At 35.4% G+C, this 19,148-nt stretch overlaps 1 protein-coding gene across 1 annotated transcript in view; it reads left to right on the forward strand.

The window, feature by feature from the left end:
- Positions 1-822: 822 nt before the first annotated feature.
- The window catches only part of kuz (kuzbanian), a 54,351-nt gene continuing 36,025 nt past the window's right edge, over positions 823-19,148 (forward strand). The window contains exon 1 of the mRNA XM_053747910.2: positions 823-1,328. Coding sequence (XP_053603885.1) covers positions 1,268-1,328 — 61 coding nt within the window. The 5' untranslated portion in view covers positions 823-1,267. The remainder of the gene's footprint in view (positions 1,329-19,148) is intronic.

Raw genomic sequence — 19,148 nt, forward strand, 5'->3', positions numbered from 1 at the left:
AGAGTTCACAAACTAGTATATAGAAAGAAATCATTTATTCGGCAAATACAACAAGAGTAACGAATATAGATCGAATGCAATATGTAATCCGAAATGGCGACCAGCTCAGCATGGTGCCATGGTATCGAGCCAAGGCGCTGATTTTCAGCTGGAACCAAGTACAAAAGTAGGTAAGGTGTCAAAATAAACAAGTTAATATGTACGGAAACAGAAACAAACAATAGGATTAAACATATACTGACTTAGGAAAAAATTTAAAAAAAGGAATAAAGATAAATCTTCCATGTAGGAAGCTATGGAAAAAATATATATATAAAGTATAAATATGAAACTAAAAATAATTCAATGTATTACCCTCAATTTGCCGCAATAAAGTAAACTCTTTGATGCGTTTACGGAATATTGTAACAGATGATACTCGTATATACAATGTATTGTATTGTTATTCAATTATTCATTACCGTCGGCATCCCCTGGCAAACCTAAAAAATGCATCAATAGAATTGTTAGATTTGCATACATATTGATAGTTGGTATTGGCACAATACTATTGATAGAGCCATGGTATCGAACCGATAGTTTATGTAATATTGTAGATTGATAGCTAACGATAGTTTGGCAACGTTATTTTTCGGTACTGATTTAGGATTCCGTAGGTACCTCAAAAGGTAAAAACATCATTGTGTTCTATAATATAACCCGAATCCCTAAAGCCAGAGCCCGAAATGAAAGAACGAAGAGATTTTATTAAAAATTGTCTATGACCAGAAGTTTGTAGTCTGTCCTGTCATTGCGTTACTTAAAAAATATCAGCGTCTTGGCTATAGATAGATCATAATTTCCAATATGTCAGACGGCAGGGACGATGAGAATTTATTTTTATTTATAATAAGTTAGGGTAATTATAGGACATTGTGAATATCATGTGGAAATGTAATATAAGTCTGTGATTCCTTTTATCATAAAAATACAACTTTTGGAAGTTATTGTTCTAAATTTTCATCATCCATCGCCACGAGAGGATCTAAGTTGTTAGTTATTGTTACAATCTTTAGTGCTGTGCAGTAAATATTGGCGGTGATATGTTTAAGTGTATAAATAGTAAACAAGTGTATGGGATTTAGTGTATTGTAAATAAAAAAATATTGTTTGCACGCGCATGCGTTTCTGTCAAAAACAGACAAAGGTTTTGTGTGATTTGAAAATCAGCTGTATTGTAAATGCAATGACTTAGTGATACGAAAAGTGTGTGTGCTTAGAAGCAACAATGTTCAGTGAAATTGGTTACATAGTTTTTCTACTTCTCGCTCTGCCATATATTGAAAGCGGTAAGTACCTACCTAGCTTAGATTAGTTTCGAGTCATTCTCTTCTATTCCCTTTTGGTTCCATTGACTTGACAATAATACCTAATACGTCTGTGTCGATCGGTTTTTTGTAGGTGTTTGTCATTAAATTTTACCAAACAAATCTATTAGCAACTGAATTAGTATTAATCACCTTCTTTTTCAATTGTTTGTGTCAATATTATGATCAAATTATATTGAATACCTTTAAGTACATAAGTAAAGTAGGTATCTGAATTGAATCACTGAGATTATTAAACAAGTAGCCTGAATGGAAGATGAATTTCTCATTTTATCTCAATCTGATTGCTCAACAGTATTTTGAGTTTCATTTCATTTCATTTGTAAACTACAGATAGTATACCAAGAAAGGATCACAGTGAAAAAATAATGATAGTTAGAAATTCTATAGTTAAACTTATTCTAACATAATTATAATGTAAACATATACTTGGTCAGTTTAAGTTCTTCTTAATACTGTAATACCCAAACTAGCTATAGAAAGAAACAAATTTGACAAAAACAAAGACAAGGATCTCTGATTTGATGAAATATCATTATTATATTTACTTAAATATGTTTAAATACCTACTTTCTAACTAAAATATTAAGTAAAGAAATAAAGATAAATAAGTAAAGTCTTTTTTTTCGCCTATTATATTTATTTCTATATTCTTGGCATAAATAAACCATTACATTTTAATGAATTGATTTTAGAACTGGTCATTGGCCAAACATCCTCACTCTTTGAATGGCTCCTGGTAGCATGATAACAGCTGTGAAATGTTAACACACAATAATTGTGTACAAAGAAAGGCTTGTTTCAACTAAAAAAATTGTTAGCTTTAAATAAACCATGTCGTTGACCACATCAAATTATTTTTAATTTATCTACTTTGCAAATAAAATTTATTGTACAACTTAAGAATTTCGTTGGAATGGCATCTTGTGTTAATAAAGCATTTTGTTCTACTTTCTCAATGGCCTGTCCAAGCAAAAACCAGTTCTGAAATACTGAGTCACCCTAAACATAATGCCTACTTTAGTAAATCTAAATGTGAAAGTACTCATTAACTACTAGGTATGAAAGAGATATTATATGTCTATTGAATAAATTCAATAGGGTATTATTTATTATAACTAAATAACTAATTATTATCTATGGCTTTGCTTGACTTAAAGTATCCTCATATATTTTGTGTTTGCCCTTTCTGTAGTTACTTCTTATTATGCTATTTAAAACATGTATAAATTTAAGGACTTATTCCAATCCCAGCCCTAACCTAGTTGTGAGTTTGGTTAGGAAATTAATAAATATATATTATATATATTTCTCTAACCTAACCCACTTTCTAACCTGATGACGTATTATAACCAAATGCTGAATAGGTAAAGGTAGTTTTCACTCTCTTCTCTCTTTTTAGAATAAAAATAAATCTCACATTAAAACTAAGCATTGTACTTTGATTTGCCACAATCATGACTATAGAATATAGATCTGCCTAGCACAATACACATTTAATATAAACATCCAGTAGGAAATATCCACTTGGAGTATGCTTCCTCTGTATTTGCGAGGGTTTTAAATAGATAAGTACTTTAATGTCATTATTGCAGATTGTTATAATATTGGACTAGTACTTACTTATAGGTATTGTCATACATTGATGATATACTTTTTATTTATTAACCATTAACATGTCACTCATAATAAAAACAACTTGACTGTGCTAATCATCATTGTTTAGACAATCATTATGGTATTTAGAGGGTAAAATTGATGAAATAACTCAGTTCTTATATCAATTGGTTTGGTTTAGGTACAAATTTTCAGTATTGATGTTTTCATTCATTAATGTAAAAATAAATTTCATTTCAATGCATTCATTATAATATACTTACAAATAAATTCAATAAACAACATCTTTAATTGTGGAAAGTCATTCCACTAGGTAAACTTAATCCAATCACAGAAAGACGGGTCAAGCTCAAAGGCTGAGAAAAAATAATTACTTTTTCATTAAAATGTTGTTTAGAAATTAAGACATTTCCCACTATGAAGTTTTGCTCATACTCTTGTTGAATTTCCCTTAGCATGACCAAAGAAGAGAATAAAGAAGAACCATTTAGTAATTTCTAAAGCTTACTCAGAATTCAATTTAGTTAGCCGTCCACTTATTATCGTGTTGGACTAACGTAAAACAAAGGGTGTACTTAGTATTTAAGAAAGCACATTTTCAAAGGCAGCTTGAATTTTTTTTTTGTTCTTTTTCATTGCTCATGACGCGCGCGCTTTTAAGAGATAAAATTCGTACATAATATACTATGATGTGCACTTCATTTGTAAAATGATCAACGAATCATATTTGGGTATTTTGACATAAATTGGCTTTCAAAAAGTAAAGATGAGGTCCTTGAAAAGTAACTGTAATTTACAAGATTACCATTGTTTCGCTTCGCGTGAATCCGCTGTTTGTTCGTCTCGTAAAACAACTGCCACCTCTGCGCTAGTTCGCTCTGCTGGACATAGATTAACAAAAAAGAAAAAAAAGACAACATGTAAGCACCTATTTATACAACATAGCATGATTATTAATGTTACTGGGAAACTGAGACATTAAATAAGGACAACTACCTACCTAAACTAAAGATTATCAGCAACAAAATTTGTTCTGTTATTTTTCATATATTCAGGTATGAATTAAAATTCATACCTGAATAATATGAAATACAGGGTAATTTTAGTTTTCTTTAATACAATTAATGGATTGTAAACAAAAGGAAAACAAGCGTTAAAATATTCCAGTTGGCTCTTTATCCAAAATCACTAATTCTATCGCTTTCTGAGGCAGACCTCGTAGATTATTATTTGCGATATTGGTAAAATTTTTTTCCTAAGAAAATCAATTTCTCTCATGGATGGGGTATTACCAGTTGTATTTGTCGTCGCTCGCATGACCAGTCGAATTTATTTAATCGTAATCGTCGTAATCATACAAATCAATTGGTACTTTGACCCTAACGGTACCTACAAAGAGTTGCTTTTCGTTGGCATTTACATTTTTATGGCCTGAAACTGCATTGAACGTTTTTCGCAAGCGAACCGTTTGCCGAGACACATACAAGCAATAAAATAGAATTGCACACTGAATGCACCCAGATTCCAACGGATTTCGTACTATATGTTAGCTAATATTCGTCTGCGACTGACTACTATTCTCGAAATGTAATTCACAATAATTTTACGTAGGTAGGTACCTACCTACCTACTTTTGCTTAATTTCGCTGTCAATCTAGTCATTAGGGGCTTTTCATCTCTCCGTTCGTTAGTTTTACTTTACGTAATTCATTTCAATATGGCGGAATCGCTGTTTGAGACCGGTCTTGTCCCGACCATAATTACCCGTGAAGAAAATTAGCCGCTTGCCGGCGACCGTTCATTATGATGGTTCACCAAGGAGCTTATAACAAATTGGAGTGTGCAGTAGGCGCATACCTAGTTACATCTAAAATTAACAACCGGAATGTACAATCTGGCGTAGGTAGTATTCTTGCAGAAAGTACCTAACATGAAAATACAACAAATAGTTGCATACCTTTAACTCGTACTACACAATTACTGCAATAAAGATATTTGAGTTTGAGTTCAAATATCTAAAGTTTAGATTCATATAGGCACCTATCCGATATTCTTTGGTAACATTAACCTAGCTTTATAAATTCCTTGAGCCTGACTCATCATACACGAGCTTCCATGATTACCACCAGGGTGTTTGGGTTGAAATGTTTCCTCATCAGAATGATGAGGGAAAAACCACCTTCCCTCTCACTACATAGATTAAATGGACAGTGTCATTATGTTGCACTGGACTCGCATCCAGCTCGACAAAGATACACGTGTTAATTATCGTGTTTATTACTAACATAGAATTTAAGTTTTTGTATTATTGACAGTATGGGCTATGCTTGAAATAAACGCATTTTATTTTATTTATTTAAAACCAAGTCGCTTCCCGCTGTCTGTCTGTCCCTATGTATGCTTGATCTTTAAAACGGATTTTGGTAATGATTTTAAAAATAAAGGGTGTGATTCCTAAGGAAGGAATAATGTATTATGGTTTTATCCTAGAAAAGCCTTGTCGGGCCGCTAGTGACGAATAAATAAAAATACGAATATAAAATTATCTAAATTTACATATTAATACGAAGGGCTGCTTAATCCAATATATATATATATATATATATATATTTCTGTTCTCATTGCTGAATATTCAGGGCCAACGAGCAGGTGGTGCTAATGATCTAGATAGCATCTCGCCACAATGAGTCGGCGAGTCGCGCCATCGCAATAATAGTCTGTGGTCTCCGTGACGAGTGACGGTGGATGTGACGCATTCGTACGTTGAACCGGCTGGGGTCAGGAGTACGACGTGTGTGCGCTTTCGACGCTAAGCCAACACCAATTTGCGATTGTCAATTCGTTTGGTATAACTACAGATAAGCCTTTTCCGCTGCGAGAATGGAAGCAAGTTACGAGTATCTTTTGAAATTGGTATTTTGATGATACTGCACAAATTGAAGGCCAAAAGCAATTCTACGTTTGTTAATTAAATGAAAATACTTTTTACAGTGCTAAGGCTAGAAGTCGGGCACAAGTGATATATATAGCAACCGGTTCTAGATCTAGGGCTTTATTGGCCGATTTCACGCACTTCCCACTGTTAGGTTTGTGTTTCTATTAGGTATTAGTACCTATACGTTCTACACGACCAGTAATAGTTCTTCTAGTGTCCATAAGAATATAGACATTGGGCTACAAATGAATTTGATTGCAACATTATTAAGTACCAATCTCAAGTTCGGGTCCGGCAATCTGTACTAGCACCGTCGTAAAATCTTTATAGGGAGAAGTAGCCCAATATAGCAGCCATAACTTCTTAACGCTCTACCGAAAAAACATTAAGAACAGTCGGGGGACATTATATATAGCGAATGGGTTGGTTAATTTGAGAGCTCTCTAGTTTGCGACGGGATTATTGTCTCCAAACTCGTTTAAAAAATATGAACTTATTCTATGAATGGACTGTTCAGAAGCAACCCCGTAACTATAAAACTGATTAAATTCAAGCATATATTTTATTGATAGTTTCAATTTCAACTAGTATGCCACAGGCGCTATGCTATATAGATATACATATCAAAGGCTTATAGTAAGAAATTATTACAAAGCGAATAAGTATCTCATTCAATTTCGTACTGATACACAAAAGACAATGAAACGACGAAAGAAAGTAATTCACGAGTCAGTGATTCACCGATTAAGTACGTCTCATGTATCAAGATAACTGCTACCTATTACTAATACGGATGCAACTAGACCGTGGGCATCGCACACTGCGCGGTGTCATTGTCTCCCGGTTATGTCAATCTGCCATTCATCAACATTAACACATTTAATGAAATCACTTCACAGTCTTCACACGCAATCACAGACAGAGCACACACCTGATTGTTCGGTTCGTGCAATAAATTCTTATGCAGATTCCAGTAATGGTTGCTATTTATTACGCAACTGTCGTTGGGTTTAAGTGCTGGAATATGAATTCGGCAATCTAATTTCATAAACTCACCTGTTAAAGTTAATGTAAAGTAATAATTTTAACATTTCTTGGTCAATATTTTTAATTACCAGTGTGAGTTATTGTTACCAACACTGTTTGAATGAGTTTATTTCGGCATTTCTTCTCAGCAGTGGTCGTTCCGAAATGCTAGTAGTTTGTAGCTTTGGTAAACATCATTTAATTTAGAATATGACGTGAAAAAGTGCCTGTGAAGGCCTAATTTCTGAATAAATGATTTGATTTTGATTTACCCAAAATTTAAAAGTATTGTTTGCATTATCTTTTCGATTGCACTAATTTATACTGTTATTACATATCTCTCTCTCGGGCTTCAAAATTAAGTTTTAAAGAAGTGGTCATATATTCAAGTTGTCGCGATTTAAAGAGACAAAACCTTGACTGTCTGAAATAGTAATATTATTATATATTAGTTGATGTGGCGAATACTCTACCGACAAGAGCCTAACTTGCTCTAAAAAGAACATGTAAAAAAACATACGAATGAGAAAATCATTTTTAGTTAGGTATGCTGTATGTAACTTAAACTATCTCAGTCATTATAATTTTTATATAGAATGCCACATTGTTTAATACCTAATTAACAATATCGTAATTATATGTATTTTTAATTATTTACACCTCTATCCTACAATATCAGCTAGTCGTTATCATAAAGACTTACAAAGATTATAGTTACTAAACGGCCAGCGTATCAAACAAAAACTGTTCCACCTATTTTGTGTACCAAGAAACACGTAAAATGAAATCGTTTTCTGTGCCGCAGTTTAATACAAAACGGGCTAAGGCCTTGGTTGCAATAGCCTACTGACGTAACTAGTTCAAATTTAGTGGTTTTGCTCATAAACGTAGAGTAATCCGTTGGTAATTATGTTGTTTGTTACATTCGTGTTAGCCCTGATTTGTGCTACACAGTCAAGATCGCGCGTGTGTATCGAGGTCAATACAACATGCATCGATTTTATTTAACAAAAACGCAACGCACCACCGACCGATAATATCGCACGAATAAGCTCTGATTGGGATTAAATCGTGAATTCATAAAGCAAAATTGATACCTTCTATGATATTGAATATATCCTGTCTAAATTCTGGTATTTACGAGTATCTGGCATACTCGTAAATGCCAGAATTTAGACAGGATATATTAGCCAGATCACTCTATTCACCTATAGACTAAGTTTTAACCCGCCCGTGTATCAAATTTCATCATGTAAATTTTTCCACTGCTGGTACTGGTCTACCTGATCTAGAGGCTATCAAGAGGCTTGCATCCACTGCCACTGACTTTGGTTTTTAGTGAATAAATATCTAAATGACTTGTCTGCATCAAAATTGCATGTATAAATAGAAAGACATTAATGATATGAAACGCAGCAACGGCATTGGTTTATTAGCAATTAGCTAAATATCTGTTACAGAGGGCTGTGGTCTGAACCCAGTACCTTGGAACCTTGGAAGTCAGCCACGCTTCGTCGAGCATGACGCGCCCGGCTCAGCCCGAAGCCGATATCTTTAATCATGTTCGTACAATACAATCTTTCCATCCCTTTTGTTTATCTAGCAAAAACTGAGATCGATTTTATACAAACAATAGAACGATAATTAAATACATTTCTCGTTTGTTTGTAATATATTTTTTTACAAATGATGAAGTAATATAAACGCGTAAACATTCACGAATGAAGTCAGATTAAACATTATTTCAAGCTCGGCTGTTTTTCAATTTATCGCTTCAGGGAAGTTTAGTCATAATTTGGATGACGTCAGACTTTACCTAGATTCGATGCAACTTCCAAAGAATAAACGTTAATAAAAATTCTTTCAATTTTTGCATTTTATGGGTCTTATTTCATATGTACTACTTATATAGAGATCTAGATCATAAAAAGTATTTTTTATTATTTTAATTTGATGGACTTGCTGCAGTAACGTAATCGTTTTATGAAGAAAATATGCAAATTACCTATATTAACGAAAAACGATTTCGAAGTCACTGTTTTAATCACCCAACTGACGACGCCTTTAAGTTGAGTAGCAATAATCAATCACACTTTGCAAGGAAAAAAAAAGTTAAATGATTCATTAAACAGGTCTAAAAATAACAAGACCATTGGCCTGGTTCACCGAAGCTACTTAATTGAGCCACTCTGCACCACTCATCCTGTTGCTGTGGTGTGGAACATGTTTCACATTATAGATTGCGAAACATTTAAATAGTATCGTAGTATTTATTTTATTCGATCCACTGCAACTAACAGTTTTTTTATAAGTCATTTCACGGCAAAAGAATTTGAGTAGACGAAAACAGTATTTTAGTTTCAAGTTTGAAAGTACTTGCAAATCGGAGAGCCTTCAACGCAGCTCTACTAATGTAAACTTGGTTACTGAGGGCTACAGAATCATGTCTCGACGGATAACGTCAGTCATATTAAATGTACTGAATGGAAATCCCGATTACCAAGGCGGCCAGACAGACCACACTTGACCATGTGTGATAATGTTGACTCATACATAAGAACTGTGTGTGCCCCAATCATTATCACTTTGCAACTCTGTTGTACATACATAACAATTCTTATTTATTTTACATCTATGAAATCCGTATAAATTTATTGGTACCTATGGGTTTACTAAAATTTTGATATGTTTTCTTTCCTTTCTCGTATTAATTGACTCTTGAGAACCCTGTACTCAGCAAATATGTTGGTTTATGTTATCTGTGTCTGACAGAATTTTGTTACTTTAAAGCAACGTCTTAGTCTAATAAATCAACGTCTCTTCAATTTACATGAACTACTTTATCAAAATGATCTGTCTGTATTCATCGTTGCCTTTAAAAAAAGCTTCATTTAGTCTCCTATTACAAAAATAGAAGGATGGATGAATATCTTCCATTTGCTAAATTGAACGGATCCATTATTAATTTTCGGATATTACTTGAAATATCAATAAAGGATATCGGGCCGCATTAGGTGCACCGAGTCGTGGTTGTTTCTGTGGTATGAGGTTAATTAATTAAATTGATCATCTATACTAATATTATATATGTGAAAGGGCAAAAACAAGAATATATCTGCAGATTCAAATCCTAATACTGCACATATTCTACATACCTAGGTAGGTACATTTTTTTTTTAACTTTGCAATTACAGTTGGTTCTGCAGAACGCGTACAATCGTACATATACTTTATTTTATTTGCTTAATTTTCCGGCCAAGCTGTTATAATTGCATGAACAGTGAATCTGCTGCATCATCCCCCGATGTTTAGGTTTATCTGTGTGGGATAAAATCACAGTGCAAAGTCGGAGTGCGAGGTCAATGACCCCGTTTAGGGCGGGCGGCGCAGTGGCTAGCGTAGGCGGTCATGTAAACGTAAACAAATACTTGCATAATATGTCTATCTATTGGATAAAAGCTATCCATAAAACAAAGAGTTTAATTTCGGTAAATTGTTTGGTCCGTTTTTCTGCGTTTACTAACAATGCAAAAAAGTGAGTGCATTGTTTTTCAGAACTGATATTCCGCAAAACTCGACAGAAATGAAGTTTCATAGTTTCATTTGTGTATTTTATTAACTATGGATGTAGAGTATATAAGGCAAGGTTCATTACATTGTACCTAGGATAAGAATAATCGGGTCAGTGGAGCTCAGTGGTCAACTACTATTTCCAACACACTATTTCCAAACAAAAATCACATTGATTAGCTTGAAAAAACTGCATAACAATTCTGATATTGTTAAAGAAAATAAGAGAATTAGCAAGATTTTTCTTCTAGCATATGCTTCACTGAAGTCAGTTTGCAGCGAAAAACAATTTGCTCAAGGATAATGTTCCGAATGTAACTCGTGCGCGCACTCGCTGCCCAACGAAGGCAATTAGTGACACATGCCGTCGACACCCGTCTTACGAGGGCTCTAGAACTATTGTGCCTCTCTAGTCCGTCCATATATTTTTCACAGAAGAAGCTATGAAATGGACGGTTTCATAGCTTCTTCTGTGACTAATAGATTCGGGAAATCGTTAAAACATGTAATGTAAATGGTAGACTCTGCTGATTACTTTATTTTCTGTGTGATTTGTCCTAATATATTTATTTTATTTATATTTTCTGTGAATAACCTAGACTCGGGTAATATGTGATACCTAGATTACCTATTCTGATAATTTCGTTTACTTTTCACGGTTCTTTGTTTCATACTTCCTGAATTTTCCATTTCTTGTTCTCTTCAACACAATCGGTCAGTCAAATAATATCAAGTTTTATCTAACATGTAGCTTTCTTCTGCCGACACGACGAATCATCGACACCCTCCTTACAAGAGCTATTAATGTTGTTTATATTTTAGTCATATATTTTTCGTCGCCAAACATTTTCACAGCCTTGTTGTCTGCGTTGAATCGATCCGTAATAGGGACTTTGTAACTTTGCAATTTGACTGATTCGTAAAGCTAATTTTGCTGTGTGATAAACCAATCTAATAAACAATCGTAGCTATTCTCTGACCATATCAGTTGACCTGCAAATATTATCTTACCCTATATAAAAATTGGTCATGGAAAATTTTCTGACCATCGAAATGTCCAATGTACTGAATAATAGGATTGGTATTATGTCAGTTTAATTGGAAGAGCGGTGCTCAAATTCGCCACGTTCCATGAACAGTTGATCAATTAGGTCGCATTGCACGGTAGTTAGTTCCCATCAGTATTTATATTGTTCATTGATGGAGCAATTCTTGTATCCAGTTCACGCTATTGTGTAACAGAACATCTCACCACACCTCTATTTGTGCTTCTATCGAAAGTACACTTATGTTTAGGTCGATTTACATCAACACAATAGCCAATTGCACGTAATGATCGCCTCATATATTCTGCACTGCAGAAATTATATGCGGAAATGTCTAATTGCATTGTCGCTACATGCCATTTTCACAAAGTCTTTAACAGATGATTAGTAAATGATATCCGAAATAGATTCCTTCTTCTTCTTCTTTGCATGTCGATGGCATTCGACAACGAGAACAGGTTTAATTATATATTTTCAAAAATAATACCTCTATGCCTGCTGTGGCTGCCATCAGAGATTCCTTAATCACAGATTTTATTATGGACAACTCCTGTATCTGTATTACCAAGATGCAACCGCCGATAAATAGACAAATTTAGTATTAAAGCGGTCAGTTTAGCCGTCATAAAATACATGTATTCACAGTTAATAGCCCATTGACGCTTTACGGTAAGGGAAAGCATGTATCGACGTAACTGGCCGCTAAGTAATTGGTATCTTGTCCTCCCTTGGGACTTCCTACGCTTCATCTCGTTTTGTGTTTTGAGCGAAACCAGTTTCTATTTCCCGCTAATTAGTTTATTTTATCTGGCCAGGAAATCTTTAGTTATTGTTAGTAAAAAGCTTTTCTTTACACACAATCGATAACGCATTTAGAAGACTTTCGGCAAGGATTTTTGTTAATTATTTTTACTATACTGTACAAACTAAACAGACATGCGTGCGGCCCACCTGATGTCCATATATTTCATAATTATTATGCAGTTTTGTTAAGTCAATTATTTTAATATTGTTGCTATTTAAGTTTAAGTTAGTTATTAGTCTATAGGCTAGATAGGAAATAGAACTATTGTATAGTCAAGTTAGTTGCAAACTGACTTAATGGTTGTGCGTACGTAACTCAAGTGGTGTTCCCCCGTTCTGTGTAAACGAAGGGTGTTTCCTGGTTTAATAGATAAATTAACTCAAATTAACCCTAGTAGGCTTGTCCCGCTGTTTTAATAAAAGGGGGAGCAAGCAATCCTTTTGATGTAAATAGAAAATACGTAAGCATCTTTAAATAAGTTTTCAATATCCACATAACTGTAAAGAATCCCTGTATAAGATATTCGTACAACAGAGTAACACAAAAAACAACTGGAATTTTGTTATGTTCCATACACCTCTGCTATATAAATGTGGGATATCGTACATATAACATGTTCATTTTCTTGCAAATAAATATTTGATTGAACAAACTTTACAAACTATTTAGTATTTAATTACTCACACATCACATCACAGCTGTACATCTTTGGCATAGTAATACGAACAATCGAAATATCTTTCTGTTGATAAAACAACTATCGAACGTACAGTTCTATGTTTTCAAATATTTATTGTTTGTTATGAAACACCACAACAATGTAGAGTTCTATTTTAAACTGTTGCCAACTGACCTATAGCTTCGGTTTGACCTAAACTCGCGCCCAGTATCAGATTCATAGTGATAAATATAGCCTGCAGAATAAATAATATTTGGGATTATCCAGTGTTATCCAGGGGGAAAATGCTGCTTCGGTATCGTCTGACAACTAAGGACCACGAAGATCGTACAACGTGGATTAAAAAGGAAGAATCGGACCCTGGGCTCCTACCGGAAAAAGTCTCAGATGATAACCTACAGAGATACGATTACTTATTCTGTTTCTAAACTCGAGGCTATTTTAGCACTTGAAAGGCGATCAATTTCGAACAAGGAGAAAAGTTCTGCTTTCCCGGACAAGTTTGGATCTCGAGGGACGGGCGTGTAATCCGTAATCCATGGGGGGACGTACTTCCAGTTCTAAACATTCGTCCAAGCATTGATGGTAAACGTTATGGAACGTATAGGACCCTCGGGTTAGATAATGTACCTATTATACGGAACTGTTGGTCACTTGCTGAATAATTAGTAGCATGGCCTTTACTAGTATTGCATTTTGGGATCGTCATGTCTAATTATAAGTTTATACAATATACCATCAAAAATTATTAATGTGAAAGGGAGTTCAATGTCTGTATTCTGTGTTAAGTTCAGTTTTTGAGTTTATTCATTACAAACGTATCAAAATAAAAAAACGTAGAAGAAATATATGTATAGTTAATAACTAGCGTAGAAGATTGACAATAACACGAATTATTTCATATTAATTATCAGAAATATTGAAAAATCTTTTGCAGGCATTGAACAACAATCCAACATGCGTTAAACTTGTCAAAGATTTTATGGGGCACTTATCCCAAACCAGTTGTCCTCACTTGAATGCATAACATGCTTAAGTAACCGATTAAGTTCCATTGAAGCGTCCCCCTTCTTAATATTCCGACCGATCCCGATGACGTCAACGCTCTCGAACATTATCAGCTGGTTTCACAGAAATTAAAAATCACGTTCGAAATACTAGGTATATATAGTAGCTTTAGCCGCGGGCTGCCACGGGAACAGTGGTGTTGGTCGACTGCTAGAAACAGCCCAGGCTTTAAGTACGCCTTTTACATTTTCTATAACAGTACCTTATTTACCTGTTAGGTGGCTGAAAACTTCCTGAAAAATAGCCTCACACACGAGCGCTTTCTCAAAATGGTTAAAACGTCACCTACGAACTGCACACAAAATCTATCTTGATAAAAGATGAAGATGATCTTTTATTTTTATTAATTAGAAAGAGTTTTTTGTTAATAAGTTAATTATAAAGATAGGGCTACTTCAAAGTTGCCTTATTGAGATTAAATTCAAATGCAGTGGTTCAGGTTCCTTAGTTCGCCAATTTTACGCAAGGGACGGAAGAACTTTGAACAAGCTTCATGACACAGCTTTTACCTCGGACGCTTTTCTAGAAGCTTTCGAGTAACCCAAGTCCTTGCATAGAAGCGAGGTGACACTTATTTAGTTTTGAATTTAGAGAGAAGAAAGTATATTTAGCGCATCTCTTTCATAAATGATTGCGAGGGTTTATTGGGTTGATAAGATAAAGTCTTACTTTGGTAAGTATTATTTGTTTTACAATGTTTTACAAATTCTCTGAGAGAATATGTAGATACATGGTCGTAAAGCCATGCAGGAAGTCAAACATATATAGGAGGAACTTATCTTCTGAGATAAATGTTGCAAGACCAATCTGGAATTGAAATTAATCTGAATGTTAAGAATAGTATAAAAATGTTTACGTTGTTCGTTCTACAATATACAGCCCACGAGCCTAAGACCACTTAACATGATTACGCAAATTAGATAATTGCTATGAGACGAGACAAGACAAGACAAGACTCTAATGAATCCTGAAACTTGCCCTCGGCCCACGCTACCTGTCGCAACAATCGGGAAGTGTCGTCGTAACCCGGTGTCCTAGGTGAGCGACTGAACGATATGCGTGCGCGTGCGTAGGAGTGATTACGGTGACAACATAGGCCACAAACAAAAGTTCCTATTCTTGTGCGGCACCATGTCACAAAATGTTAAATAACAGTGTGGTTGTTTCTTTAGCGAAATGTTTTAAAAGTGTGACAATGAGAACAACTGTACTGATTGTAGCGCTGTATTGCTGCGTTTGTCGTTTAATTAGGATAAATCCTAATGCCATCCTTGTAAGTTCTAATACGATCGCAGTAAGTTTTGTGGTAGGCGCGCCCGTCTGCGCTGTTGCGGTTAACACGGTGAGACGTGTAACCAACCACCATTAGTTACTCCAATTATTTGTCTTAAGAGAAGTTGTTTATTTCTTCGTGCATTATTTCTATAAAAGGTGGGTCCTTTGGAAGGGCTGTCTATGTTGTATGTGGTGTGACATTAAATTAATCAAATAGTACAAGCTTATATGTATTTTGCCATAAAAGTCATTTACTTTATACCAGACTAGCGGCCCGTCCCGGCTTTGCTCGGGTAACAACATAAAAAATTATACAATAATCTTCCTCTTAAATCCGTCCGTTTTAAAAAAACCGCGTAGTTTCAAGATTTAAGCAACATAGTTAGGGACAAACAGACAGGGGGTGCGACTTGGTTTTATACTATGTAGTGATATCTGTAAATTTATGTGCAAGATCAGTCAATTACCAGCAATTTCAATTTGTATGGCGATTAGGTATTAAATAGGATTTACACATTCCTACAAACAAGAAAACTGTGTACGAGGGCTGCTATTTATGTATCCGGAATAACAAAATTAAACAAACATATATTATTACATATGGTTTTATTGTTTCTCGAAGTATTCTCCGCGATGATCTATGCACTTCTGCATACGATGAAACCAATTTTCAAAGCACTTTTTCCATTCTGATTGAGGTATGTCCAAAACGTGTGTTTTGAACGCATCAACGGCCTCTTCGCGGCTCGAAAAACGTTGACCACGTAATTTATTTCTAATGTTTGGAAATAAATAAAAATCATTGGGTGCCAGGTCGGGGCTGTACGGCGGATGACCCGTCAATTCAATCTTTTGACCCTCCAAAAAATTATTTGTTTCAGCCGACTTGTGGCAGCTAGCATTGTCGTGATGAAGTATGATTCTGCGTTGTGGGTTGTTCTTTCGTATTTTTTCAAAGACTTCTGGCAAACAAATGGTGGTGTACCATTCAGAATTAACCGTCCTACTATTCTCTAGTGGCACTGTAGCTACATGTCCGTTGATACCAAAAAAACAAGCGACCATTTGCTTTAAAGTGCTTCTCGCACGAACAACTTTTGTTGGATTCGGTTCATCTTGAAAGAGCCACACCGTTGACTGCTGTTTAGTTTCAGGGTCATAAGCATAGATCCAGGTTTCGTCACCTGTGTAGATATTATAAACAGCTTTTGACGTGCCACGGTTGTATTTTTTTATCATTTTCTTACACCAGTCGACACGAGCCTGTTTTTGATCTACGCTCAAGTTGTGCGGAATCCAACGCGAACAAATTTTTTTAACAATTAAATGTTCGTGTAATATCGCGTGTATACTCGTCATACTAATGCCCAGAGACGCCTCTATCTCGCGGTATGTAACATGACGATCTTGCATTACTAATTGTCGCACAGCATCAATATTTTGTTGTACCACTACCGATTTAGGACGACCCTCCTTAATTTCATCCGTGAGCATAGACCGTCCACGTTGAAATTCCTTAAACCAATAATACACAGTGGTTTTCGATGGTGCTTCATCTCCAAAAGTTAAAATCAGTTGTTCGATGCACTGTTTTTGAGTTAATCCACGCCGAAAATCATAATAAATCATCGCGCGAAAATGTTCACGAGTTAAATCCATGGCAATGAAGACAAGCTATTTTCAAAATTGGCGCCAATTGAAAAAAACAAATGACAGGGACATGAAAAATATTTATTCTCTAGCCGAAGAGTTCTATTTTCAAATGTTGTAATTACTTTTTAAATATTCTAGAATTATTGGCCAGTTCCGGATACATAAATAGCAGCCCTCGTATTTAGCAGCCCTTATGAAAACCAGATCCAAAGCGTGGGCGGTCCTGTCCTACTGACCTAGTGACACGTGCCCAAAGCTAAAGCCCGCTACAACAAATAAACGGAACAGCAGGGATGTGTAAATACACGGAGAGGACGTACCAGAGGTATACGGTGGCTGCTGAATGATTGATGCTTCTGTTAACTCCGTGATTGAGAGTTAGTGTATGCTCATGTTCAATGAATATTGATTTGTTATCTGTTATCAGTTATCATGCTCTGAAATTCTATTTGTGTGCTAATGAGGAGTGTTAAAATGCGTGTTGTGTAAAAGGTTACTCGGGGTCACAATTCCTTTAGTCAAATGTCTTTTCAAATTGAAAGTAAAGTTTGGTGAAAATATCTTAAAAACACTTTATTTTTCCACAAAATAAATTCAGTTTCAGACAACACAATTAATCTCACGCTGTTCTTGCATCCGGATGCAGCTGGCTCGTAAAGTAGCTAACGCGCTATAGCGCTGACCAACAACAAGATTCTTTCAATTTATTCCCGAACATTAGCCATTTACCAGTAGCGGAAGAGTAGCGGTGTAAGGAGGGGGCGAATCTGGAACTCCACAGAAGATACAAAAGCGCGCTTCAGGTTCGGGAAAAAGGCTCTGTACTCCTGTTGCAAATGGGCAATTGTGCTTTTTTAATTCGTGACGTAGTGTGTGATTTTGCCCTAGAATTGATCAGATCATTCCAAATCTTTCCGTGGTTGTCGTACGAGGTGATTAAGGGGCATATGCCTAACCATAGCAGAAACAATCGCTTTTCTAAGGAAGGTGGACATAAAATCACAGCTAAAACTAAATCAGTTCAAATTTTCAGCTATATTTTTTTATGTTGATCCCAGACCCTGCGTCCGCCCATGAAAATGAGAAAAAGAGACTCTTTGGAGTTTAGGGGGACGTGTCGTAGAAATTTCGCCCAGGGCACATAGTAGTGCTAAAACCAGCACTACTTTTATGGGTTCTGTTGGCCAAAATTAAAACGTTCCAGCTGTTAAATGCCCTTTTAACTGAATGCATCGCTTCCCGCGGCTTACCTTGTCTTTGGTTGCTTTTTCTCGAAACGAGCCTAACGAGAATAAATGGGCTATTTATTTGGCCGAGGTTTGTCTACGTGGTGAGCGAGCTGGGCACGTACTACTTCCATATCTAGTACCGGACACCATGTACACAATAAATTATTGTTCGACACAATGGTTGGCATCATAAGATATAAATAGCAAATGAATTATTTAAAGTTTCCATTAAGTCTGATCGAGACCGATGACCGATGTGTATGTAGTTCTAGTTTAATTAGAATTGTTTTTAATTGAATTTGTTATTGCTAATAAACAAAAGAGACAAATACGTTAAGTTTTCAAAGTTTTCAAAGTTAGTTATAAATACGCGGTCAGGATATAGACAAACTAATATCAACAGTTGCAACATGTGTTGCACACTTGCGCCCATATATTTTTTCTGTCTGTCTGTAGCGCGATGTCCCTTTTCTTGTTTCTATTTATGTGCACTCCAGTTTCTAACAACATTTCCCTTTCAAGACGACGTCGGAAGAAAGGCGACTGTTGCAAAATTTCGCTGCCGTGAATTCGACTTTCGCAAAGTTACGTCCATTGTCCTCAACTTAGATATCATTGGGAGCCCTCGGAAAGTTTATAATTAACGTTACGGAAAAATTCAGACAGAAAATCGAATGGTTCTCAAGTGTCGTTTAATCAAACTGGGAGTTGGCGCAAGTAATGGAGAGGTCGTGCGGTGGCCTGGAGGTCGCGCGGTTTGACGACTTCACAACTTTATTACTATTACTGAACAATTATACTGAGCTTTGTTAGTTTTGAGTAAATCAAATAACTATTTCTATCGTAGAAACGAAGTATTCCATTCCATCAACTTTTCG

Source organism: Plodia interpunctella, chromosome 7 (assembly GCF_027563975.2).
Source record: "Plodia interpunctella isolate USDA-ARS_2022_Savannah chromosome 7, ilPloInte3.2, whole genome shotgun sequence".
NCBI classification, from domain to species: Eukaryota; Metazoa; Arthropoda; class Insecta; order Lepidoptera; family Pyralidae; genus Plodia; species Plodia interpunctella.